Source organism: Colias philodice, chromosome 14 (genome assembly GCF_061535455.1).
Source record: "Colias philodice isolate Cphi_HAF_F1 chromosome 14, ilColPhil1 Martin Lab GWU primary, whole genome shotgun sequence".
In the NCBI taxonomy this organism is placed as follows: Eukaryota; Metazoa; Arthropoda; class Insecta; order Lepidoptera; family Pieridae; genus Colias; species Colias philodice.
Window position 1 is genome coordinate 242,291 of NC_143099.1, and position 27,243 is coordinate 269,533.

At 33.2% G+C, this 27,243-nt stretch overlaps 1 protein-coding gene across 3 annotated transcripts in view; it reads right to left on the reverse strand.

Annotated features, from left to right (window-relative positions):
• Positions 1 to 27,243, reverse strand: part of Tomosyn (syntaxin-binding protein tomosyn) — a 209,088-nt gene that overhangs the window by 20,719 nt on the left and 161,126 nt on the right. For all 3 annotated transcript variants that reach the window (XM_089703397.1, XM_089703399.1, XM_089703398.1), the window contains exons 4-7: positions 20,808 to 20,942; positions 1,414 to 1,477; positions 457 to 673; positions 50 to 125 (exon numbers count right to left, since the gene is read on the reverse strand). In XM_089703397.1, the coding sequence (XP_089559523.1) occupies positions 50 to 125; positions 457 to 673; positions 1,414 to 1,477; positions 20,808 to 20,942 (492 nt within the window). The remainder of the gene's footprint in view (positions 1 to 49; positions 126 to 456; positions 674 to 1,413; positions 1,478 to 20,807; positions 20,943 to 27,243) is intronic.

Genomic DNA, 27,243 nt, shown 5'->3' on the forward strand with positions numbered 1-27,243 from the left:
ATTCCGGGGTCAATTTTACTTTTACAACTTTTACAAAAATATAACTTACCCAGTTCTTGATGTTTTCCATTCTAATCTATGTATAGGTTTACAGGGCTCCAGCTTTCCGTCTTTGTTTGCTTTTGCTGAAATTACACATTCATTTATTATTGTCTAACAAACACTAGTATTATAAACAACAGATAAAAAAAATTACCAAGAAATCTGTCGAAATGGTAATAACTAATACATATGGTTAATTATTATTTTATTATATTCGTTTAATTACATAATAATAATCAGGTACACCGTACAATAGCATATACAGTAAGAATGACACATAATTTTGGCCTCCTAAATTTCAATGTCTAAAAGTTTCTACCACTCCCATTATCTAAAACGATTTCGCAAACGCTTTTAACAGTCAATGCTAAAACTCTCAACTTCGAATTAGCTATATTATATCTCTACACTAACCATGCGGGTACGACATGGACGAGGGTCGTGGTGACCTGGTAGTCCAGGTAGCTAGGGCTCCATCCGCGTGGGCCGTCATGAACTTGCCGTCCTGCTGCCACGCCGCCGCGCGCACGGCCTCGCCCGGCCCGCCCGTGCCCAGGTAGCCGCGCCACTCCGCAGCTCGGGCGCGCAAGTCCCATACTACTACGAGACCGCTCTCGAATGCTATAAGTAGCTGGGAATGTGAAGTTTATGTTAATAGGGGAGCATAAGGCTCAAGAGATTTTTAAAGAGCCAATAGTATCGCTAATGAAGCGATATGATTGGTTCTTTACAAACCCTCGCTACGCATCCTCGCAGATCTCTGGTGGAAACGCAGCTTAAGTGGTAAAGTCTACGTCAGTTTAGAGCATTCTGTGTCGTACGCACATTGCACATTATATGGTCCTGTATCATCTAACATATGAATTAATATATTTTGCCTTTACTGTATTTGTTCAGTTGGTAATTAGCTTCATTATAAACTGGTCACTTAGTTGTTTTATTTATCTCCGAAACTAACAAGATACACAGTCTATTCTTATTTGTTTGGGTTTGGTATATGTCTTACTCATCTTTCTGTTCTTTAGTAATTATATATTACAAATATGGCAGACTGATAGCGGATAATTTATGTATAAAAAAGTTTGGTTCGATGAGGTTACGCAAGTTATATTAAAACTGTAAACACATTGATTCCCAAATACAGTTAAATATAGTTAAATCATGCAAATTGCAATCGATGTCAAGCATTCCAAATGGACAGTTGAATGTGGTTTGCCACAATATGGCTGGTTTGGTTACCAAAATGCGGACAGAACTGGAATAGGAAGGTAGATTTCGATTTGACCAAATATTCAAAATCAGGCAAGAAATAATTGATTCTCTATATTTATATAGAACGGCTCTATATAATGTATTATATAAAGATAGTACCTTGCTGGCATCTAAAGGGTTGTCACTGATTTCCACCACTGCTCCAGGGTGGTTTGGTCTCGTTCTGTAACAATACAATAAGAATATTTATTATACAAATAATTTATACGCATACATTAAGAATAATAAAGACTAGACAATCAAAGTTTACTTATTATGCAGCGTTTTCAATTCGAAAAGGCTTTGGCAGAATATCAGCGTCGGGGTTTTTCAATCCCGACATTCATGCTGAGCCAAGGCCTGTTTAAAAAAAAAAAAAGTAGTTGTTATGTGTAATGTGTCCTTCTAAAGTTAGCATAAATAAGTGTTCTAAAACTTTACTTCAAGGAACGCTTAAGAACATCAAGTCCTCGTGTAGATGGTACTCGGCTTTGTGCAGTTGTCTTGCAAAAGAGTTAGAAAAACTTTCTGCAGTTTATGTAACTGCGTATTTCCGTTTTGTATGAACATAATATATTTCAAATGTGTTGTGAAGACGATAAAAATCGGTTTTACAGACAGATTTTTAAACAGTTTTCATTATGTAGCCTTTTAATAGTACATTATGTTTTCTGATTACAGATGTCTCTACCTCAAATACCAAAAATAAATTACTGAAGTATTACGAATTTATTGTTATATTTTATTTCGTTAACATATCGGTGAAAACAATCTTTTTATCATCATCCCAAATTACCCCACCAACCAACACTCAATACGAAATCAAGACTACATTTTTGCCACATTAGATCATTATTACAGCGAGTGAGGCACGTCGGGCGGGCGCCACTTGTTGCCGCCCGCCCTTCACGCGCCGCCCAACCGCGTGTAAACTCTCTTGATTTATTACTAGCTGTAAATCTGATATAGTGAAGGTGGTGAAACTTAAGATTGGGTGGTGAGACGTAATATATGTTATATCGATGATATTGATTTGCTGTGGGAACGTCTAATCTTGTAATTAATATAAAAGTTAGTTTTTGATGTCAATATTAAGTAAGAAATACATTAAAACACGATTTTTAATCACCTCATGAACCACTTTTTAAAGTATCTTTATGACTTTCTAAATAATTAGCAATGTTAAATTAAAAAAATCTGACAAAATTATGATAATTTTAGTACAAATCCGAAGAAACGTCTGAAAACATATTGGTGATTTATGTTATTGATGTTTTTCACATGAAACAGAAACGTATCAAACTGACTTTTCAACGGAGCACTAATCCAATGTACTAAGTCAATATACTGCAGCCATACATTTCCATTAATTATGAAGAGATATTATAACATTTTGCGAGAACTACATTTAATTACAACGAAGTTTCCTCTATTGAAATAACAGACGAGTGTGTTTAGGATTCTCAGTCTGTTTAGGAACTCATTGCAGCTGAATAAACTATGCTTTACTAACCAATGTTTAAGTTATATTACGTTTCCTCTATTTATTTATTTATTTATTTATATAAGGCACAGTTACAGGATATAATCCAAGAACATTTACACCAACTTACTAAATTAAACAATATTAAGATAACAACCCAATTAAAACTGCACACAACATTTAAATCATTACAATAACATAAAAAAGTGAATACAGTAACTACATACCATCATTAATTATTAAGTCAAATGTTTTATCAATATATCACACAAAAAGTACTCATTAATTAAAATAACAAAAATAATTTATAAAATAAATAAATTTAAATTAATTATAAGTAAGCTTGAATTTTATTCATCATTTAAATTAATATCTATTTTATTTCTAAATTGATACAAATTATATAGGAAAATATGTATAATTGTATAGTGGTATTTAACCTTCATATGGAACATATCTTCTTCATAATATTTGTTTCCACTATAGGAACACAGGCGACCAATCCTATGGCCAATTCATGCAGGTTGGCAAATGTTACGCTATCTAATGGGCCCTCTTTCCAATGGCTAACGATGGACGAGTAGAGGCAATCACGATCATTCGTTGGACGAATGCTGCCCATTAGTAAGAGAGCCCATAAGTAAAGTCAAGAGATTATTAAATATACAACCATCAAAAGGTGAGATATCAATACATATGTATGGCACAATCAATGATATTATATATAGAAACAAGAGGTAGATACGTCATCAACGCACCAAAACTGATTCCGTGAATTGGTCCCATTTGGGACCAATGCAATCAGTCAGATTGTCACCGGTCCCAGTGAGCGTATGTGCCGATAGGTACATTAAAGTTGTCGAAAATGCCTTCCTGTGTGTTCAGAAAGTGCACGTATTCGTGCAAAAAAATAAAGAAAGATAAAGGAATATCATATCACAGCAAAAAATATTAAATTATTACAGTTTAAGAGTAAAAATAACAATTTACAATTCTTTATGAATGACACTTGCTTGACACGTGTATTGAAATAATGAAAGAGATAAAACATTGCTTCAATCACTAGTGTGACAAAGCTAGCGTACACTGTGTTCAAAGATTATCATGTAGATACGATTATTGAAAATAGAACGGTTATTTTATTAATTTCAATTTGGGTAAATACTTGATTATATTTATATTTAAATCCACACAGTGCATATAATTAACAAATATAGCTATTTATTATATACAATGAAATCGTGATGGCAAAAATGTTTGTTTGCAATAATAAAATGATAAATAAAAATAAAATGATGTTGAATATACGTACCTAAACATTAAAGAAAAGATTATCGCTACTGACGAAAAATGCTATTTGCTTTTCTGTAAATAGCTATTGAACATAAATTTTATTTGTGTTTTAGATAAAAAAGGCTTATACTTCATCCTTTCTTTTATTTCATCCTTTTTTTTCATCTAGCCATCTAGGCACCACTATTATTAAAATTATCCTACAAGTTGGAGTGATGACCTTGTACGGGTTTCGGGAACCGTGTGCCTTGAAACGAATAGCGTAAGATCGGTCCTTATGGAGTTCTATAAGGAGGACTATGCACTATGCAGTATGCTCAGCAGTGGGTGTTTATCGGGTGAAATGATGATGACCGAAAACGAACACCACAGCTAGTAATAAATACTTAATACAGTTATATCTCCGAAAAAGTTTTTTTTTTTCATTTTAATACGACATCATACCTAATAATCATAAAATAGTAAATGAAATTGTCACATTTATTTACTTGTGCAGGAAACCTAACATCTACAACATTGAACCTTCTGTGTCGTTATTCTATGCCAATTACCATGGCAACTATTTGTTTATTTATATTTAATTGCCGAATTCTTATGACTTTTGCTTACACCTGCGCGGAAGTGACAAACTATCTTTGTCTTTTTTGTTTATATCTTTTTATTAGAGCCATCTCTCTTACACAGTCTGTCAATGTAATAAATTAAGTAAAATGAAAATTGTATTTGTGTGTGCCTGACACTGCATATGAAGCATTTTTTTTTGGATATATTGTGAGTATATAACGTATCTATACATAAAATATCATTGGGCACAATATTGAAAATACATTCCCTGTTGAACTTGGTCTATTTGCCATCAGTTTTCGCGTGTCGTTGCGGATTTATGGCAACATGGCGGCGTCAAACGAGCGTGTAAGTCGTAAACACGCAAATTGATATTTTACTGTCGCCATTTTGTGATCGACTCGGATGTTGTAATGTCAAGTACGTTATGCTCGCTTTATGATATTGTGCTGTATCGGATGTCATCCGCGATTATTTCGCGCTAAATAAACCTTATGCACATAAAATTAAACATTCATCCATACTAATATTATAAATGCGAAAGTAACTCTGTCTGTCTGTCTGTTACTCAATCACGCCTGAACTACTGAACCAATTTGCAAGTAATTTGGTATGGAGATATTTTGATACCCGAGAAAGGACATAGGCTACCTTTTATTGCGAAATATGTACCACGGGCGAAGCCGGGGCGGACTTCTAGTACTTTATAAAGTGAATTTGAAATCATTAAACTTCTCCATGTGTAAAATTATGAATTGTTATTTTACTGTAGTTTTACAACATAAGTACGTTTATCTTTATAGCTCTTTAGTTAGGTTATAAACAATCTCGTAAAATAACAAAAGCTCTGTCGTTAAAGCGCTGAATTTAGATGCATTATGAATAATGTTAGCAAAGGAAAATGTAAACGAATTGTGAATATATTAAGACGAGGTTTACGACTGATATTTATAAGCAACATGGTAACAATTTTTTTTATAAAATGGTGTTTGTTGTCCAACTGAAACAACTGAACCCATTATAATGATATATTGTATGGGATAGTGTCTAAACTGAGATTTGAAGATGATAGATTTTATTTTTACTTTAAACATTAGAAAATGTAGAGAATATTCATTTGAGTACAAAATGAAGAACTTTACTCCACTATTATTTAACGATTAAAAATACATAAAACAATCTCCTCTTTCACCATTAAACTTTCTGAAGTGAAGTATTATTTAATACTAGCTGTTGCCCGCGACTTCGTCCGCGATTACGTCGTTTTTCGTCATTCGTCGTTTAAAAAAAATACGTGACACTTTATTTTTGAATGTTCTTAATTGTCTCTTATAAAAATAAACTACATTAAAATTGAATACTCTGATTAGAAAATCTTAAAATCGGAGGACATCGAAAATCTGAGGAAAACATGAATTTGATTTAAATTCTACATTACTTAGTAATTCAAATAATAATCTAAATTAAATGTAGATTAACAGTTTGAGCGCATCATTATATAATATGTACCTAAGTATTAAATTACGTTAGTTTACATAGTAATTTTACTAAAAACACGATGACTTTCTTTCGCGCTCGGTACAACAAACTAAGCATGTTTGTGGTACGTAGCCCGCGTCACTTGACCCCCCGCGAGTTCCCCTCCGTTACTATGCGAAAATACATTCGTCGCCCTACTGTAGGAAAAATTGTAATATTTTAAATTCGAGAAATATTGATTTCTTGTATTCGACTATTCGTTGTAGTCGAATACAAAATATATTTGAAGAAACTTAGGTTGGCCTTCAGGCAAAAGGGATCCTATCAAATGATAAACTTGACCTTGTATCTTAAAAGTAAGCATGAAAGGATCCTCTGATAATTGTTGAGCACCAAAGGATCATTTAAAACGCACTACTATAAGAGCGAATATTGTCTAAGAACTGTTTAGATTGCACATGTTCCTCTAAAAGTAGTGATTTCAAAGGTTCTGGTGTATCTTCAAACGAAAGCCGACTCCTTACTCCTCTTTAAAGCATTACAAAAAGAACATACTACGTTAATATCGCCTATACAGAAGATGATCTGTAATCAATTGTGAGGTTATAAGCAAACCCACTTTTATATTTGTCGGACCACACCACCGAATTCGTAGATTGATCTTCTATGTTTACCTCTTAAGTCATTAAGACTGTCGAAATCTGTCTACAGTAAGACGGGCCTCTCGCTATTCGTCCGTTTCAAGAGACCAAATAGTTTCAATTCTTAATCTTTCATTAAACAAACTTATTAATCGTACTTGTCTCAAATAATCTTGTCTCAAATAATGGTAATATTCGCGTCCCTACTCTAGTCATTGCTTATGCTCATGTTCATCTTCAAGAGATCGAATAATATTATGGTGCATCCTATCATTTGTCAATCGGTCTTCATATTGAGTAAAAGTTTCAGATTATCGAGATAAAATATGCCATTTGCGATCAGCTGTGAGACGTTATACCCTCTCAGTGAAGGTTTCGGTCTCACAGGATAGTACATGCCGTTCGCGGTCAGCTGTGAGCCGCAATTCTCGTTGTGAAGCGGTTTCAGGTTCTCGGCATAACACAATATGTTGTTTTCGGTCAATAGTAAGCCTCTTACCTCTAACGATCCTTGAGAACTCTTATTTCTCATTTTCTTAGCTTTGCTCGAATTTCGATATAAAGATTTTTTAGGTGGCACTGATGCGAGTAAATAAAAATTAAGTTAAAACGGACTGAGAGTGTTATAATCATCAATCATCATCATCATCAATACATATAATAAAATTGTGGAAAAGCGATGTCTGTACAATGAAAATATGTAGAAAAAAATTAGCAGGTGTTATTATTAAATCGATCTTGAACCCAAAACTGTAGTTAAAAATTTTTTTGTCTGTTTGTCTGTATGTTTGTGCACGCTAATCTCAGAAACGACTTATCCGATTTAGATGCGGTTTTCACTAATGTATTGTGGTAATCTTCATTTAACAGTTAGTGTTTATTTCATGTCAATCGGTTCATAAATAAAAAAGTTATGACAATTTATAAGTAATCACGGCGAACATTTGCTAAGGCATTCTATTGTACACTGTACAGTGTACGATAAAACGTAATTTATCTGTTATACGCTACAGTTATTCCTTTACATGTCCAGATGATCATATCAAAATTCCCCAAGGGTTTGGGGGTAAGCTGAGGTAGTAGGGCGGGGTCAAATTAACATTATGGTTACTTCTAATAGGTAAATTTTCCACACAAAATGTCCTTTAAATTATGTCGTATTATATTTTTAACCCCCGACGCAAAAAGACGGGTGTTATGTGTTTGACTGCTATGTATTTCTGTGTGTGTGTGTGTGTGTCTGTCTATGGCACCGTAGCTGGCTAACAGGTAAACCGAATTAGATGCGGCTTTTTTTTGTTAGGCAGCATATTTTCCGACGCTGGTTCTTAGATAAATTGTATCGAAATCGGTTCATCCACTTATTATACCTACATAGGGGTAAAATTGGGAATGAAAAAAATGATATAATAATTTATTTTTAAAGATCGTTGGGAAGTTTATGAAATTATTTATTCCTTTTTCTATACACTTTTCTTCGTCTAAACGGTTAAGTTACGTGCTCCCTCTCTCTCTCTTCAGCCTTTAGTTACGTGCGTGAGACAGGAAACATCTAATTTGGATTTGTTGCTGGATTTGATAAAAATTGAGTATCGATTAAGCTGATCAGTGGCTACACCATACATTATTAAAAACATCCATTTAAGAAAGGAAGGAAATAGAATTTGCTCCTCTCCCCCCCTGGTTCCTAAAAAATAATATGACATAATTTAAAAGAAATTTTACGTAGAATTAGTTAGGCATTTCTTTTTTGATTTTCGATATTATATACTAATCATAATTTTTAATTACAATATTATGTAGTAACTATTTGGTATAGGTTAGGCATTTCATTTCTTGATTTTCTTCAATAAGTTGGTACGTAAGTTTTTTAGCTCAGTTTAGTAAGAAATTTTAATAACAATTCTTTTAATTATTTATGGTAGTACGTATTTACTCAATAATTGTATGTTAAGTAGTAATTCAGCATGGGCGTAGCCACGGTGGGGCTGGGTGGGGCGCTTACCCTGGCTTTGATCTGGTAGGTACCAATTGTGAAGGGGAGTGGGCGTGGGCGTTGGCGTGGGCCTGGGAGTGGGCGTGGGAGTGGAAGCATGAAAATAAAAACAATTATTGTTGCCCCACCCTGAGCCCATGGTCATAGGTCCCATAGTCACTATTCCACGCGGACGAAGTCGCGGGCACAGCTAGTAGACAAATATAATCAGAAAGCTTTGAACTCTTAAGCTCAACCATAAAAGATAGACATTAATTATGATGTCGGGAGATATTTTTTATATAATATGGAGAACATTTCTTTCATACTAATAATTGTACCAAGTTTCGTTTAAATCCGTCGAGTAGTTTTTGTTTCTATAACGGTTATACAGACAGACAGACGGACAAAAATTTTTGGCGTCAGTGTCGATCCCTAATCACCTCGTGATAGTTATTTAGGAAATATATTTCATGTACAGAATTGACCTCTACAGATTTAATATAAGTATTATTCATATAATTAGATGCCAATTTCCATGTAACGTTAAATTCGACTATACAATAACTAACAGACAACGCAGGTTACTCTCGTTTCCGTAAGTTGAGGCGGCTACATATTCGGTCCTCATAACTTCACTTTTTGTGAACGAAACGACAGCGCGGTTTAATTCGATGCCAACACCATCAAAAAAAGGAAATATTTTTAATTGTGAAAAAATATTATGATTTACACTATTAATACTATTTTAACATTAACACAAAATATAAGATTGTGAGTGTGTAAAAATAAATCCAGCTAGTTTCACATCAAACTTATGTTTTTAATTAGGTATACGACATGAAAATATATTAATTACCAAGCAATAATCATACAGGTAAATACTGAACAAAAGTATTAACAGTCAAAGTATATTTTTACTTACAACATGTAAATGATGAAGGAATAATAATTATCAACGAACTAACCTTTTTGTATTATTGTTTATAAATATAAATTCATAAACAATAAATTTATAAAGAATAGAAAAAATTCGACCACTAAAGAATGCTGGTTCGAGTCCCGCCTCGTTATCGAATTTTTAAAACACGAAGATTTTTAAAAATGTAACCAATGAACACAATCAATATTAGATTAACTGTAATGGTGTCTAGTTTGACTTAAAATAATAAACATCTACCCTCACTTTTAAAAATGTAGTATATTCACACGAATTATAAGCGCACCTTATAGGGAAGGGAAGATATGGGTTAAAGAGTTAAATAAATAAATAACATAATTATATTTAAATTATTAATTTTTAACATTGTGTTCAGTAGTGTTAACATGTAAATTGATTTGATTTTTACGAAATCTCATAGATGGCGCTGTTTCAAATTTGTATACTAATAAATTCATTAAACTGATTCTCTGCCCAAATTACGTAAATGACATAGTTTTTATTGTGTAAAGCTAAAAAATAGCATGGCTTACCCGAAACCAACATTTAAACATGAGTCTTTAGATTGTACGCTGTCGTAATACACGGAATACGTAAGAAAAAAAAGGTTCACAGCTCCTCCCCCGGAGGTGATAGCATGATAATATGTTTAAAAAAGCCTCACCCGACCTGTTAGTAATATTCATGCAAAATTTGAAGTCAATCTATGCAGTACTTTTCGAGATTAGCCTGGACAAACATACAGACAAACAGACAAACAGACAAACAGACAAACAGACAAAAATTCTAAAAACTATGTTTTTGGCTTCTATATCGATTATAGATCATGGATTATGTATTCTTTTAAAAAAATATTCAATGTACAGTTTTGACTTTCCTACGATTTTATTATATGTATAGATTAAAAGGCCCTCTGTTGCTTAAGTATTTATTCACGGTTAGTTGACTTTCTATGGGCGCACCATAACAGCATTAGAGATCCGGAAATTTTCCGGATATCAGATATACCCTCCTTTATGACAGGTGTTTTGTGGGGCTTTACGATATTGTTGTTTCAATATTATTATACCAAATTTGTTGAACCTTTTGTATTTAACAGCTCCATATGTTAACGTGCCTACCATTTCCAGATTACACTATACTTACAAAACGTAACAAAGTCCATTTTGATATTACACACATTCTATATTTTATATAATATATAGTAAAAGTAATTGAAAGAATATAATTCAATAAAATATAATACCTCAAATTCATAACATTCTATCCAAGAGATAAATTGTATAGCCATCCTGCCTTTTTCTTTGCTCAACCGACACACACATTAAAATTTATATTATAAATAACAATACCTCCCCACACAATGAAAGATAATCTTGACAATCGCAAATCCGCGCAAACATTGTCAACCGTTAATAGGGGCTTATACAATGGATCGCAACAATCGAAGGACCCGGGCCGCCCGGGGCGAGCCGTAACGAACTTTAATTGTCCCTGCCCCGGGGACTTCCCACCAATTAACACTAGCTTTGTCCCCCGGCTATTGCTGCATCAACCGCGGCCGTTCACCTGAACGCTTTCAAATACCTTTTTAATTTGGTATACAATTAACAGACGTGTTTTTGTTTCGTTGATGCGTTTTTCAGTGAGGGTTGGGTTATTAATTGGTGCATTTTGAAAGCGAGTAATCAAAAAAGTTAAATGCTTGCTAATACTGTTATGAATTTAATCATTGTTTGACAATGAGACTCCATTTTGAATCATAGTTATTTTAAAATAAAGATATGGTGCAAATAATATAGAGCGTCAAAAACAATTATGAGAATTTAATTATACGATCTATATAAATGAATTCCACAATTAAAATTGCATGTAATTTATATACTGCAAACGCGCCTACACTTTAAACAATATATAAAATGTATTGAAATTTTATATCGTCATCGATGCGTTATTTTGTATTGCAAATATTCTATGTGTAATTTAATATCGAATAGAAAATTACAACAATAGTTAGGGGCATGTTGGTGCAAATTTAATGAATCTCGTTATGCGCATACCACGGCGCGGTCTGCGGTCACACGCCGATAACTGATTTACATTCGCTCGCTTTTCAATTATTCAAAATCGAATGCATCAGTATACATTAAAGGGGTGGAATTAGTTACAATATTCTGCTTTTAAAACATTTTTCTTCTGCTGGCAAAGTTTCAATGTTAATATTAATTACAACCGCGAAACTTCGTGACGGATGGATGTTTAATACACTTTACGTAATACAAACAAATAACGAGAGAAAGTTTTAGATTCACCATTATTGCATATTTATTATTATCACTAACTAATATAGCAAATTTTCGATTTTTGATGTTTACCTGTTAATAATTTTTACGTTGTTTTAACTAATAGATAAGTTAATCATTTTAAAATAAGAAGAAGTTGAGTAGCTGTCTGAAAACATATCGACGTAATTTCAATTTTAAATAAGGATAGTTAAACTAATGTTCTTGTATTTCTAGAATTAATTCATCATTTCATTAATTTATTTATACGATGAATTAAAAGTCACACTTGTTTAAAAACCTTCCCGCAAAATATATAAGACAGCACTATGTATTAGATAAGGTTGTCACAGAGAGCAATAACCGTAAACTTTCATTGTAGTGAGAAGAGGCACATAAATAGTTTTATAGGGGTCCAGTCGGGCGCTTATGGCTTCGTTACTAGTGATAGGAAAGGTTTTAGGGTTAGTCTTTATGTCTGTGTTGTGATCAATTCAATGGATCACAGGGAAGAATCAGTTTTTCTTTTATATTTTGAACGTAACAATGTCAGGTAAACAAATTTTTAACGCATACGCAGAAAACTTTGTAAAAAAAATTTAATTGCCAAAAATATATTTAAGGAACATGAAAATTTTAATTATTTTAATGTACGGTTTCATAAGTTTAAGCGTAGCCTTTACCGCGCTATTTTGAAGCTTACATTTTTCATTAACGCCATATTTACAAATCTCTACAATAAATAATATTAAACTTCAGGGTCCCAAAATAAACTGTACCCATTTAATACAAGCAGATAAAAGGGGATGAAGGCAGTTAAAGCAGAGCGTTACATAACTCGAAAGCGTTAAATATTGACCGTGCGAGGGCGGGCGGGCGGCGTGGGCGGCTCACTGCAGTTCTCAATATATGCGTTTAAAATGTTCTACTATTACCCTGTATTTAAATGAGTTGAATTATTCTTTAAGTAAAAAGATATCTATGTAGCTCAGTATATTTTTAACTACAAAAATTAATAGGTACACTGACTACGTTTTTGAGGCGAAAATAAACACTTCAGGAAGTTCAAACAGGGAATTATATTTTTATAGACAAGGTCTATAACAAGAATTAACGATTTCCTTCATCCTGAACCTGATTTCTAAGAAAAAAAAAAATTGCAACTCAAAAATCGTGTATAAGATCACATTTACCTCATCACCGCGACAAACTTTAAAAAATTCTTTATCTTTATTAGTGTGAATAGTATTACCAGTTACTTGACTGTCTCGTTAAAACTCCAGTGGGTGCTAAGTTCTGACGAAGAGCCACTCGCTTGTAATGACGAGAGGCTAATTGCTTAACTGCTGTAATTGACTTCATCACTGTATCTTCACTTTCTGTTATGGCTTTTATATAATTGCAAGCTAGTTTTGTCCGTGTCGCTTGAGTGCTAATTTTCATATTGTTGCGCCATTATACTCTGACGATAATATTTGTTTAATGTGAGGAATGGCCTTGCAAAAGGAGCGGTTTGATAGCTTTTGTTACCTATTGCACGCCTCATAAGCGAAGCGTTGAGGTGGGTACTACTGTCACTTCGCGCAAAACATCTGATTTTTCAAACTTAAAATGTCTTTATGTATCATACATTGCACTTGTAAGATAATACATACACACACATATTAAGAAAAAACACTATTTTTAACGTTCATGATATTTTTGATGTCATTTTTGTTATTTAAACTAGTTAAAAAACAGTTTAAAAAAGTTCTGTCTTGGACGTCCGTGTGTCTGTATGTGCGGATCCTTTTTCTTGTTAACACGATAGCGACCAAAATACTTTACTAATCGAGTCTTTTTTTTTCTCTTACGCTTGAGTATGCTCAGGAATAGAACCCTTTCATTTTTCAGGGTCTGATTCGATGTGGTTTAATTGTTATTAAATAAACAAAAATAATAATTAATAAATATTTATTAAAAAAAAATTATGAGGCGTGCACTTTTGGATTTTCCAAATTATTTTCATGATATTATCAAAATTTTATTTTAGCGTGAAAGTGTACCAGTGCGTTCTAGTTGCGTTGATAGTTTTTGCAATTGAATCTAGTTTCGTCGATAATATAGCTATGTTTAAAATATTGATACACTTTTATCCATCATAACTCTCGTACCTATTTATTTGGAATATTTACGTTTACAGCCCGCAGAAGGCTTTTGTTACCTTCGATTTGATATCTAGCAAAATTAATGAGATCAAATATGAAACCATAATTAAATAATGATTCCAGTCCTCATTTTATCAAAATAGAAACTCATCGTATAACAATAAATACGGTCAATATATTTGCACATCATTCCCAAAAACACAAAAACGATTAAAACCCGTAGATAGAACACGGAGAGCTTGAAATAGTAAAATTTTATGGTTAATAAAAGTGAGATACCGTATCGGTCAATTAAGGAAAGCTGGCATGTTCACAGTACTCACACTTATGCAATTTCACTTACAGTATGTTCAAAAATAAATGCGACTCTAGTTTCATTTTAGACTTGAATTGTAAAATGGGTGCGTTGTAGATAAATATATATGCAAATATAATTACATACTTATGAAAGCTCTCATAATTTACCTGTAAAATTATAATTTAAAAGTAAATCAATTGATGAAGTTAATTATTTATTCTAATAATAATCAATTGGATAAAAGTATTAATAATCATTCTATTATCAAATAATAATTAAATTTCAGGTCATAAAAACAATACAAATAACACGTGCGCTTACTCCCAACACACGGATGGTTGTTTTGATAATGATTTAAATAACGGGGGTTTTTTTTAAATAATGTGATAACTCTGATTATTAATTAGTAATTTGATTTTTGAAAAAAAAAATGCCGATTTTAGTCAAAATTTATATTTTTCTAACAAGATCCTTATCATCCAAATTTCCACCTTAGTGAGAAAAATTGACATTTCTAATGAAAATGAACAAAAAATTAAATGATTTTATTAAATACTGTAAAATTTATTTATTATTTATTTATTTATTTATTTTGAAAACTACACAGCTTACAGTTTGACTTACTCTACTTATATCTATGATACAATACGCCAATTATGAGTTTTACAATTATTATCATTATTATCTATAATTCTTCCATTTACTGTATCACAAAATTCTTCATAGATTTTTAGATATTCGTACTACACCAATTACATCACCCTGTATTTATAAACAATTGCAAAATATGACACATACATAGGCCGGGAGATACTGACACAAAATTTCGGGTCATTTGTAACAGAATGGCGGTTCTACAGAGGTCTTATTACGCAATGACTAAAAGAAAAATGATGGTCAGAACTCAGAACGCTGGTACCGGCGGACTAGTCGCGTGGGCGTTAGTCGAACTCGTCGGATAAATAGCGAAAGTCAAACGATTTGTAACACAAAAATTTTAGAATTCACCGATAGCCCATAAAAAAGATGTAGGCGGTAGTGTCATGCCATACTTTTCCGGTGTAACTTACAGCCCCCCATACCGACGCGATGCGTTGATTAAAAAAAAAAACAATTCAAACATTTGTACCAGGCTAACTTTTGCACAGGTAATCATCATCGTGCAGACATTTACGAAAATCGCCATGCCATACTTTTCGGACGATTCCAAATGGCCACCATACCGCCGAAAATCTGCAAAAAAAAATTTTTTTTCGCCAAACAATTTGTACCAGTATTGCATTTGGATTTTTGGAGAGTATTTGATAAAATGTGACCATTATTATATTTGCCATACTTCTAGTAGGGGGAAAAAGTGCTGCCATACTTGAAAATTAATTTATTCGTCACGTTTCAAAAATACGACTGTACAATACGTAAAATAATTTTTTACAGTATGGGATCATTATATTCTGTTTGTTTGTATACAATTCTACCTAGAAAAAAATATTGCAGATTGCAAACATGGGGCGGATGATTGTAAGACTTAAGCCAAAACGTAAAAAAAAAATGAAAAGAATTGGCGATTTGTACCAGTACGGCATTTTTGGAAAGTATATGATGCAACGTGACCATTATTATATTTGCCATACTTTTAATAGAGGGAAAAATTAGTGCCATACTGCTACAAATCGTTCAAACTACGAATAAAATCTTAACATTCGCCACCTCCCACAGGTATGGCATTATCACACTTCTATTTATAATCATTCAGGAGTTGTTGAAAAAAAAATGTAGGGTGGTACAAATCGTTTGGCGAGAAAAAAAAATTCAAAAATTTGCAGATTTTCCGCGGTATGGCGACCATTTGAAATCGTCCGAAAAGTAAGGCATGGCGATTTTAGTAAATGGCTGCACGACGATGGTTACCTGTGCAAAAGTGAGCCCGGTACAAATGGTTGAATTGTTTTTTTTTAAATCAACGCATTCACGTCGGTATGGCGGACTGTAAGACGTCACATCGTAAAAGTATGGCATGACACTACCGCCTACATCTTTTTTAAGGGCTATCGGTAAATTCTAAAATTTTTGTGTTACAAATCGTTGGACTTTCGCTATTTATCCGACGAGTGTGACTAACGCCCACGCGACTAGTCCGCCGGTACCAGCGTTCTGACCATCATTTTTCTTTTTGTCATTGCGTACTAAGGGCTCTTTCAATTTATGCGTTTCGTATCGGACCGCTGCCGCACGTTTTCCGTGCCGCTAGTTATAACCCGCTGCCGTGCCGTTGCAGTACGGTAGCAGTCCGTTACCAAACGCTTAAATTGAATGCGTTTCTGACTGCCGTGCGTTTGTATGCTAGTGCTGTTTTAAATTTATTTGACACCAGTTAAGCCATGGACTCCGACGAAGAAACATTACTGTTAGTGCTCTTGTTGAAAAACATTAAACAAAAAAAAAAAATAAACAAAAACTACGACTCCGTAAAAGAGCATCACCGACGTTTTCGTTAACATGTGATTTTAAGGCTAGCTAAATACACTGTTTTTTAAAACCACAATATTTTTTTTATAATTTTGCCGATATATCCACATATCGATAATTTTTCTGCGATATATCAATGTTAATATTGATTTTTTTTAAATATCGATGTATCGATATATCGATATTTTTTTTCATTTTCGACATCCCTAAACTGAACACGTGGGACTTGGGACGTTGCCGTCCTGCTGTCGAGCGTTCGCGGTACGGACGCCGCGCTGTTGCCGCACCGTGCATTTTGTATGAAAACAAACGACCGGCCGTGCGCCGTACGACAAACGTACCGCTTCGGCACTGCAGCGGTCCGATACGAAACGCATAAATTGAAAGAGCCCTATGACCCCTCTAGACCGCCATCCTGTTACAAATGACCCTAAATTTTGTGTCAGTATCTCCCGGCCTAACATGTGCAATGTGTAAATGTGTTGACGTTCCAGCTCTTCTTAATATACCTGTATGAGCAGGTACGAGCGAGCATTGTGCCCGCGAAACATTAATATTTACGGCCAGCGAGAGTCAGGTCATTGTATTCTAGTACTGAATATTATAGACTGAAAATCTCTTGATATACAAGTTCTACTATGTGGCTTCACTCGCGGGGCACACGCATAAATGGCCTTAAGTTGCTGAGGTCATGTTTGAACGAACCGATGAAAGTTTTGTAAAGGTCACGAGATTTGCAAACTGGGCACTAGAACTATTTCATTTCGATTTATTCCTATTATACATGAAAAAGTGTGTGTATTTTCATGTCGAAAATAGCTATAATTGGCTAGAATGAAGATGACAGTTGCACGCGAACGAAGCCGCAGAACCAACCATTCTCTACATAGAGACTGAAGTCAACTGAATTTTTAATAAGTTTAATTTAATAGATTTATTTCCACCTAGTTCAGCAAAGAGCGAGTCAATGAAGAAAATGGAAAGTCAGTTAGTCTAATGCTATTACTCTCAGCGCTACTCACAAAGTCGCGTCTAACGTCTTTTAAATCCCTGAAAGAAAAAAAAAGTTTAAAACTGTGATTTTGCGAGTCCCCAGTAATTGTAGGGCGGGCGCAAACAAGCCGAGACAGGTAATTACAGGCCTTTGATCGCGCCGCCCGGGTAAATACGCTTTCCTGTTTACCTTTGAAGCCTTTCCCTGTAATTTCATTAACTTTCCGCGCCCGGCTCCGCTCGCGCGTGTCGTGTTTCTAAACTTGAGTTTCCGAATAATTTCGCCCCGGTAATGCTGCCTTATCTTTCGGAAGTATGAGTGTAATTTGTCAAGGAATGCTTGTGGGTGTATTTAATATCATCTAAGTGATTGCTGTGGCCTATTTCACGATGAGGCGTAAATTCTTTCAGTGTTTAATATTTAATATGCGTTGAATACTAAATTTTATTGATGCTATCTAAGATATTTTGCTCTTATAATATATAACGCCTTTATATTAGTACTAGCATTCCACCCACGGCTTCGCCCGCGTTTTCAAAGAAAAACCTGCGTAATATTAGTATAGATAATATACACAAATAAACACAAATAAACTTTCAATTATAATCCTCGATCGATTGACAAGTTTCCAACGAAATAACATTAAACTAGTAAACTAAAAACCCACTACAGCAGTTGTAATGAGGAACGATAAATTGTCTGGAAAGCGCATCGCAACGATACGAAGTTATGGCGTTCTCATTTCAGTTTTAAAAGCTATTTTGTAGTTATGATTTTGTTAATAGGTACTGTAGAACGTACTAGATTTCATTTTATTAGATTTTACAAAGTAGAGTCATCTGTAAGTCATAAGATGTCTTCTGAAAATTATTAAATTTGTAATTTTGCACGGAGTAATATTTTTACAATGTTTTTAATCATATGTTATAAAAAACTAATTTTCGTTCGTTCTATAAAAAACATATTGCATGTTCTAGGGCAGGCTTTCGCAAAAATACATCCAGTTCCATGCGGCATACGCAATCAAAGCAAGCCAAAGCACTGCCGCAAAGGGATTTTTGGTTGGAATTTTCAATGACAAATCGAGTGACCTGAGTACTGAAATACTGAAGTAAAGTAAGGTATCACGCTAGTGATACGACAGTTTTCTTTGTATAAAAAATGCTTATTGTATAAATGTTTATAATTTTTTAACATAATTCAGTTATTGAGTTATTGCTACTATAATAAAATTATTGATTATAATCTAATACATGAATTTAGATGGATAACGTTTGGCTGCTCTACGATGCAAATAAATTATTAAAAATCTTTAACACACTTAAAAAGTTCTAGTATTCTTAGAATATATATTTTCTAACAAAAACCTCGTCAAAGATTCCTTCCAATCAAATAATTATTCATTAAGAAGCGTCAATCGGAAAACAAAATTGTTTATCTTAGAACGGCGCAAATAAGCGATTACTGAAGGCGCCTCGGGATTACCGGCAAGTCAAATAGCCATTTAACTTTGATATTAGATATCAGAGTCTGTACCGGTGTGCCTGCTCTAACTGTGCGAAACGATTCGAATAATAAGTTAACAAAACTTGTTATTTATGATTAAAGTAGTTTATTTAAATTAGGTTTTAGTATAAAAGGTATGTGTTATGCAATCCTGTTTTGGACTAACGTTTGGACTTGTGTGTTTGTAAAATGAAATATTTTTGTTCAGTTGATATTCAAGAGCTTTATAAATATTCAATAATTAATATATTTCAGATAGTTACAAGCACGTCGAACCGTTTAAAACCGTTGAATAAATAAGCCATGTATTATATCAGCCCATTATTTCTATCAGAATCAATAGCTTACTTCTAAACGTCGACTACCACAACACACTATTTCTTCTCATCTGTGGTCTATTCCACATTTCTGTGTTATAAATTATTATTCATCTAATCCTGTAAACCAATTAGGTGCGTTTGTCCCATCGTCGGTTTGTCCTGCTCGGCTAACAAGGCTGATTGTGTCGTAACTGAGTCGAGCTCTCTTTGACATGGCTTACCCGATTATGTACATGTAATTCTCTAACATTTGCAATGGAATTTGTTACATGAAATAATAAATGGCAATCAGAGCCTTTGATTAGCCGTTAATTGAATAGTTTTCGTTCAATACCGTTTCTACGAAGTGATTAATTAGCAACAAGGGAACATTATATCAAAGATTCAGATATATTGTATCGATACAATGAATTTCAATTGATATTCACGCAATTAACGTTTCTTTGATTGTGACTGTTAAGTGTGAAATCAATGACAGTTTATGGGAATTTAATAATAATAAACTTCATATTTTACAGTACCTGCTAATAAAACTGCAAAGAGCAATAAAATAAGAAAGAAAGAAATAAATAAATTTAAGAAATAATTTTAAAAGACACATAACGATGCATTTAGACCAAACGAACATAGAGCTAGAGCAAGAGCATTCTGTAAACGAAAACTCGTATTCAGTATTTTTCAGTATTAGAACATTGCATAGAATCTTTTCGAACGCACAAAGAACAACGAAAGAATGCTCTACGCCTGTTTACATTAAGAGAATTTGAAATTGTGGGGTTAGAATGAGAATTCGCTCGTGTTGTCTAAATGGACCGTTAGACAATATTCTACACAATACGACGACTGACCGGTTGGCTTGGTTGGTAGAGAACCTGCCTTCCAAGTCAGAGGTCGTGGGTTCGACTCCCGCCCATGGCAAATATTTGTGTGATGAACATACCTAGATGTTTGCTCTGTGTCTGGGTGTTAGTTAATTTTCTATACATAAGTAATTGTTTAAATTATATATGTATATTTATGAGCCAGGTTTCCATAACACAAGCGAAAGCTTAGTATGGGATTAGATCGTGCCGTGTGTGAAATTTGTCAAAAAATATATATATTTTGTTTAGATTAGAGTACTCACACTTCAATCGCCTTGTTCCAATTGATGACGTAGCCGCTGAGCGCGAAGGTTTCTATGTTGACCACGTGCACGTTCCCGCGCTCCGTGCCCACGTGGATCCATTTTGATTGTAACGGCAGGTGCAGGCTTGTTATCCTGTGGATGGAACGAACATTATTTAGTGTGCGTTATGGTTAATCATAAGTTAGGCGTAAAAACTTTAATTTTTGAAGTGAAACTTCTTTAGTCGCGTTTAAATAAAATTTCAAGGTCGCGTCATGGCAATACCATCACGTCATGGAGTAAGGCGACGATTTTGGTATCTTTGAATCTTGCCAAAGAAGTTTCACTTTTGACATATTGTGTGCTCGGCACACACGCTCTATTACGGGTACAATATTAGTTAATGAAACTAACTACGAACGGATTTAATAATTGTTTTCATTCAAATTTCCTGTTATTTCTATGTATGAACATGAAAATGTTATGTTGCTTTGTAAGAATTCAAAAAAAGTCTTCAAGAGCCATCAGTTCTACACGATATAGCACCCGCTTCAAATAACTATATATTTTATCTATTATTCAGAAATTCTCATACTACAAATTTTAAGACCACTTTTATATCAAAATACATCATAAAACTTGTTCAAAAATATCTCAAAGGTCGGAATAATAAGCTATAAATACAGTATTATAGTCCATATTTTATAAGTCCTTCGTGTAGACCCAATTTAAAGCTAGACGGTTCCCTAGATAAGATGCCTAAGATATTTATAGCCTATAGCTTACTTTATAGGTAATATTCAGCGAGAGACTTGAGGTTTATAGATAATATATTTACAGATTAATTTTTTAGACAGGTACAAAATTTCTATATAAATTTATCTTTCAACTAGCGGTCCGCCCCGGCTTCGCCCGTGGTACATGTTTACGTTTTCTCTACATAAGAACCATCCTCGTACTTCAAGGAATATAATAAAAAAAGAATTATCGAAATCGGTTCAGCCGTTCTCGAGTTATGCGCTTACCAACACATTTTGCGATTCATTTTTAAATATAAGAAGATATAGAGTCCCTCACAAAAAGTAAATTTTTTTATTCATTTAACGGAATGACGTGTCTAATCACCGTCCTTACTTTCAATTTCAATAAACAAGTTGTATCATATTTGTACACAAATCGAATAACCTGTGTATTCCGTTTTTAAATTTATAATTATGAGCAGATACAGCATCGGATATCAGTTTTTACGGGATAATCTTCAAAGAAAGGATAAAGATAAACAAAGAATCTACAATCTTTGTATCATCTGTTATCTAATGAATTCTCGGGAAATCGATATGGAAGTTGCCTTTCTTCACTGTTAGCTCATCGATTAGCATTTATATGGTAATGTTATTCTGATAACAAAAGATTGTCCAATCGACTGCACAATTTGTTTAATTAAACGTTACAACGGGAGATAAAATATTATATTTTCAACAGATTTTGATTTAAGGAAGCCTTAATATTTACTTGTATTTTTATACGTGTCATCGCAGAATTCTTGCATGAATCAATGTGAAGATATTTGTTGCTCTATTACACAAAATTTACAGAACTTATATGTAAGTATGTAGATTATTTCCTGGTTTAACATTTATATTTGTATTTGTATACAGGTATTTAAATGGTTAATTACTATGAACATGGAAATTAGGGTAAATATCTGTTGCTATACGAGTTTTCTGTTTGTCCTTATAAACTTTTCGAACCAATATTTAGTATAAAATTAATGTTCGCCTTTGAAGTAAGTTTTGATGTAGTTTCAACTTTATCGGATTTGATAACTTAGATTATTATAAATAGCAAACATAACATTTATATAAGAACCAGTTAAAACTAATTTATTCCATTTCATTAGTTTTAGTATTATTGACCGCGCCGGTAAGCGCATATAAGTTTTCAGCTTTCTTTCTGAATGCGGCCTAGTCAGTAAAAACTTAACGACCTAAACGTTCACAGATAATAAATTAAATAAAGTGAAATAGTCCATATCACCACCAACCACCACGGCTGGTAATAGTTAAATCGCGTGTACATTAATAACAAAACAGATAAAAACTACAGTTAACCGTTACTGCCATCAGTTAAATATCATAATAATAACTATTAGTACTTTACTGCCAACACTGTGTATTTGTCATAAACTCTATTAAATACGTAGGCCGTATTCGTTTAAATTATGAGTGTTCCCTCCACATGCCTGTATATGTATATATCAATACATATAATAAAATTCTAGAAAAGTGGTGTCTGTACAATGAAAATATGTAAAAAAAAATTAGCAGGGGTTATTACTAAATCGATCCCAAACCCAAAACTGTTGTTAAAAAAATTTTTGTCTGTTTGTCTGTTTGTCGGTTTGTCTGTTTGTCTGTATGTTTGAACACGCTAATCTCAGAAACGGCTTATCCGATTTAGATGCGGTTTTCACTAATATATTGTGGTAAGCTTCATTTAACATTTAGTGTTTATTTCATGTCAATCGGTTCATAAATAAAAAAGTTATGACCATTTAAGTAATCACAGCGAACATTTGCTAAGGCATTCTATACATGATTTACTTTATTACGTAAATTATACGCTAAAGTTATTCCTTGACATGTCCAGATGATCATATCGAAAGTCCCCAAGCGTGAGGGGGGGTGGTTATGCTGAGGGGGTAGTAGGGGGGGGTCAAAGGACCTTTATTTAGATTTTTGCTCATAAGTCTAAAACCTGCACAAATAGCATTATGGTTACTTCTAGGTAAATTTTCTAAATAAAAGGTCTTTGAAATTATGTCGTAGTAATTATATTCTTAACCCCCGTCGCAAAAAGAGGGGTGTTATGTCCGCTATGTGTGTTTACATGTCTGTCTGTGCCACCGTAGCTCGCTAACGGGTAACACGAATTAGATGCGTTTTTTTGTTACATTAGTTGTTTATTATATAGGGGTAAGTGGGAATGAAAAAAACGAATGTTAGTTGTTAATGTAGGTTGTTAATGTAGGTTATACCCAAGTGATATATCAAATGAAAATAGACGACATGTCAGAAACAATTAGTCAAATTTTATCAAAATCGGTTCATCCATTTATTTGATATAGGGGTAAAAGTGGGAATAAATAAATGAATTTTATCAAATATACTCAAGTGACGTATCTAATGAAAGACATGACGTGTAAAGTACAATAAGACATATTTTATCAAAATTGGTTCATCCATTTATTGGATAAAAGTGGCAATAAAAGTTGTCAAATATACCTAAGTGGCATATCAAATGAAAGGGCATGACCTGACGTCAGAAGTATAATGAGGCATAGGTATTTAATCAAAATCGGTTCATCCATTTATTATATAGAGGGGTAAAAGTGGGAATGAAAAAAACGAATGTTGTCTGTTATACCCAAGTGATATATCAAATGAAAAAAGACGACCTGTCAGAAACAACAAGTCAAATTATATCAAAATCGGTTCATCAATTTATTTGATATAGGGGTTAAAGTGGGAATAAATAAATAAATTTTATCAAATATACTCAAGTGACGTATCTAATGAAAGACATGACGTGTAAAGTACAATAAGACATAATATTTTATCAAAATTGGTTCATCCATTTATTGGATATAATATGTAGGTATAAAAGTGGGAATAAAAGTTGTCGAATATACCCAAGTGGCATATCAAATGAAAGGGCATGACCTGACGTGAGAAGTATAATGAGGCATATTTAATCAAAATCGGTTCATCCAATAATTATATGTAGGGCAAAAGTGGGAATGAGAAAAACGAATGCTGTCTGTTATACCCAAGTGATATATCAAATGAAAAAAGACGACCTGTCAGAAACAATTAAGTAGTCCAATGTTATCAAAATCGGTTCATCCATTTATTTGATATAGGGGTAAAAGTGGGAATAAATAAATAAATTTTATCAAATATACTCAAGTGACTTATCTAATGAAAGACATGACGTGTAAAGTACAATAAGACATATTTTATCAAAATTGGTTCATCCATTTATTGGATATAGGTATAAAAGTGGGAATAAAAGTTGTCAAATAATATACCCAAGTGGCATATCAAATGAAAGGGCATGACCTGACGTGAGAAGTATGATGAGGCAAATTCAATCAAAATCGGTTCATCCATTTATTGATTTATAGCGGTAAAAGTGGGAATGAATAATCGAATGTGGTCAAATAATATAATCAAGCGGCATATCAAATGACGTGTGAATTACAATTAGTCATGTTTTATCAAAATTGGTTAATCTGTTTATTACATATAGGGCACCTTGGGGTGATAGTGGGGATACTGTATAATCCAAATGGAGTACCAAACGAAAGGATATGACATGTACATAATATATAGGTATGATTAGACATGGTTTAGAATTTAGATCAAAATCGGTTCTGCCATTTACTAGGGGTGAAAGGGAAAAGTTGAAAGTCTGTGAAAGTAGAAGGAATATGGGAGCGAGAGAATAACCACATCCTGGAAATTTTGAACTCTTCTGTACCTAAGTTTTATAGCCCAGTTTAGTAATAAATTTTACGAACAGTTCTTTTGTGTTATTATTTATTTTATTTCTTAACTTTATAATAATGTGTAAGTACTTATAATTTAGTTGTATATGATAGTACGTGTTTCAAGACGTGTTTACTGTTTACTCAATAATTGTGTGTTAAGTAGTAACTACTATGCAGTCACTATTCCACGCGGACGAAGTCGCGGGCACAGCTAGTACATAATATATTAGATTTTTAACCGACTTCATGTAATACAGATTTGGATAAAACATTGAATAAAAAAATAACTACGCATTTGACTTTAATTTATTTTTTATCTTTTACAAGTATTGTAAAAATACTGGAATAAAATATAGCTATACAATAATCGCTGCGTAGAATTATAGCTTTCTCAGATTATAAATACATAATAGATGGAGCATTGGATCTTTAAAAGTATGGTGATAAACAGACTATAAAATGCTTCTAAAAATGTTTTGGTCGGGCTCATCTGTCTAGCAAACTCGACATGATGGATACGGCTTTTACTGTATTACCTATCCTAGTTACTTAACTTTTATATACATTTAGGGTTTTTTTCGATACATTTTACCATCAGCACAAAATGTAAAACTTAATACACGAGTTTTTATCCATTCTACTAGAGCTAATTTAGCACTGTTCATAAAAACTTTGTAGCAAGACATTGAATGTATAGGAATAATTAAAAAAAAAGTGCAAATCGAGTGTAATCATAAATAATTTGGAAAATCCAAAAGTGCACGCCTCATAATTTTTTTTTAATAAATATTTATTAATTATTATTTTTGTTTATTTAATAACAATTAAACCACATCGAATCAGACCCTGAAAAATGAAAGGGTTCTATTCCTGAGCATACTCAAGCGTAAGAGAAAAAAAAAGACTCGATTAGTAAAGTATTTCGGTCGCTATCGTGTTAACAAGAAAAAGGATCCGCACATACAGACACACGGACGTCCAAGACAGAACTTTTTTAAACTGTTTTTTAACTAGTTTAAATAACAAAAATGACATCAAAAATATCATGAACGTTAAAAATAGTGTTTTTTCTTAATATGTGTGTGTATGTATTATCTTACAAGTGCAATGTATGATACATAAAGACATTTTAAGTTTGAAAAATCAGATGTTTTGCGCGAAGTGACAGTAGTACCCACCTCAACGCCAGTCAACGCTTCGCTTATGAGGCGTGCAAAATTATCGTCAATAAATACCAAATCTGTGAATACTTTCAAGCGTTAATCAACGCCATTCAATCGCATTCAAATGAACGATAAATAAAAAATGTACACATTTCATATTTCCATACAAACGTGTCAATCGTTACACGGAAGAGCCTTTTAAATCGGATTTTTAATGAAATTACACGCGCAAAATTTTCCCGGAAAATAATTTTCAATTTCAGATCCCGCACACGACATAATAGAAGCAATTTGCGTCAGTACAGCGACCTTTTGACTCTTCTAAAGCGAAAAATTTGCAAAGGCTTTTTTTTCTAAAGTGCTGTGCATTAATTGACGTTTCAAAGTAAATAATTTTGTTGAACCGCGCTTTTGTTCCACAGATTGTATAGATTAAACATCGAGAAACTTTTGTTTATGGTCATTGTTGCGTTTTATTGTCTTTGCTTTTGCAACAATACTTTAAAATATTTAGGGTAGGAATGAATTAAAGAAACCTAAATTTTTGTAATGTTATACCTACATAGTGGTTATTATTTCATTGTGATTATTTTATTTTATAGTTTTTTCTGTTTGAGTTTGATTATAAATACTTGAAACTTTAGAAGCATGCCATTATAAAACTAAATAATTTTATTCTTTAGCGCCCGGCAAACTTCTTGGCAAAAAAGGAGCGTGGTTTGCGCATCAAGTTTTAGTA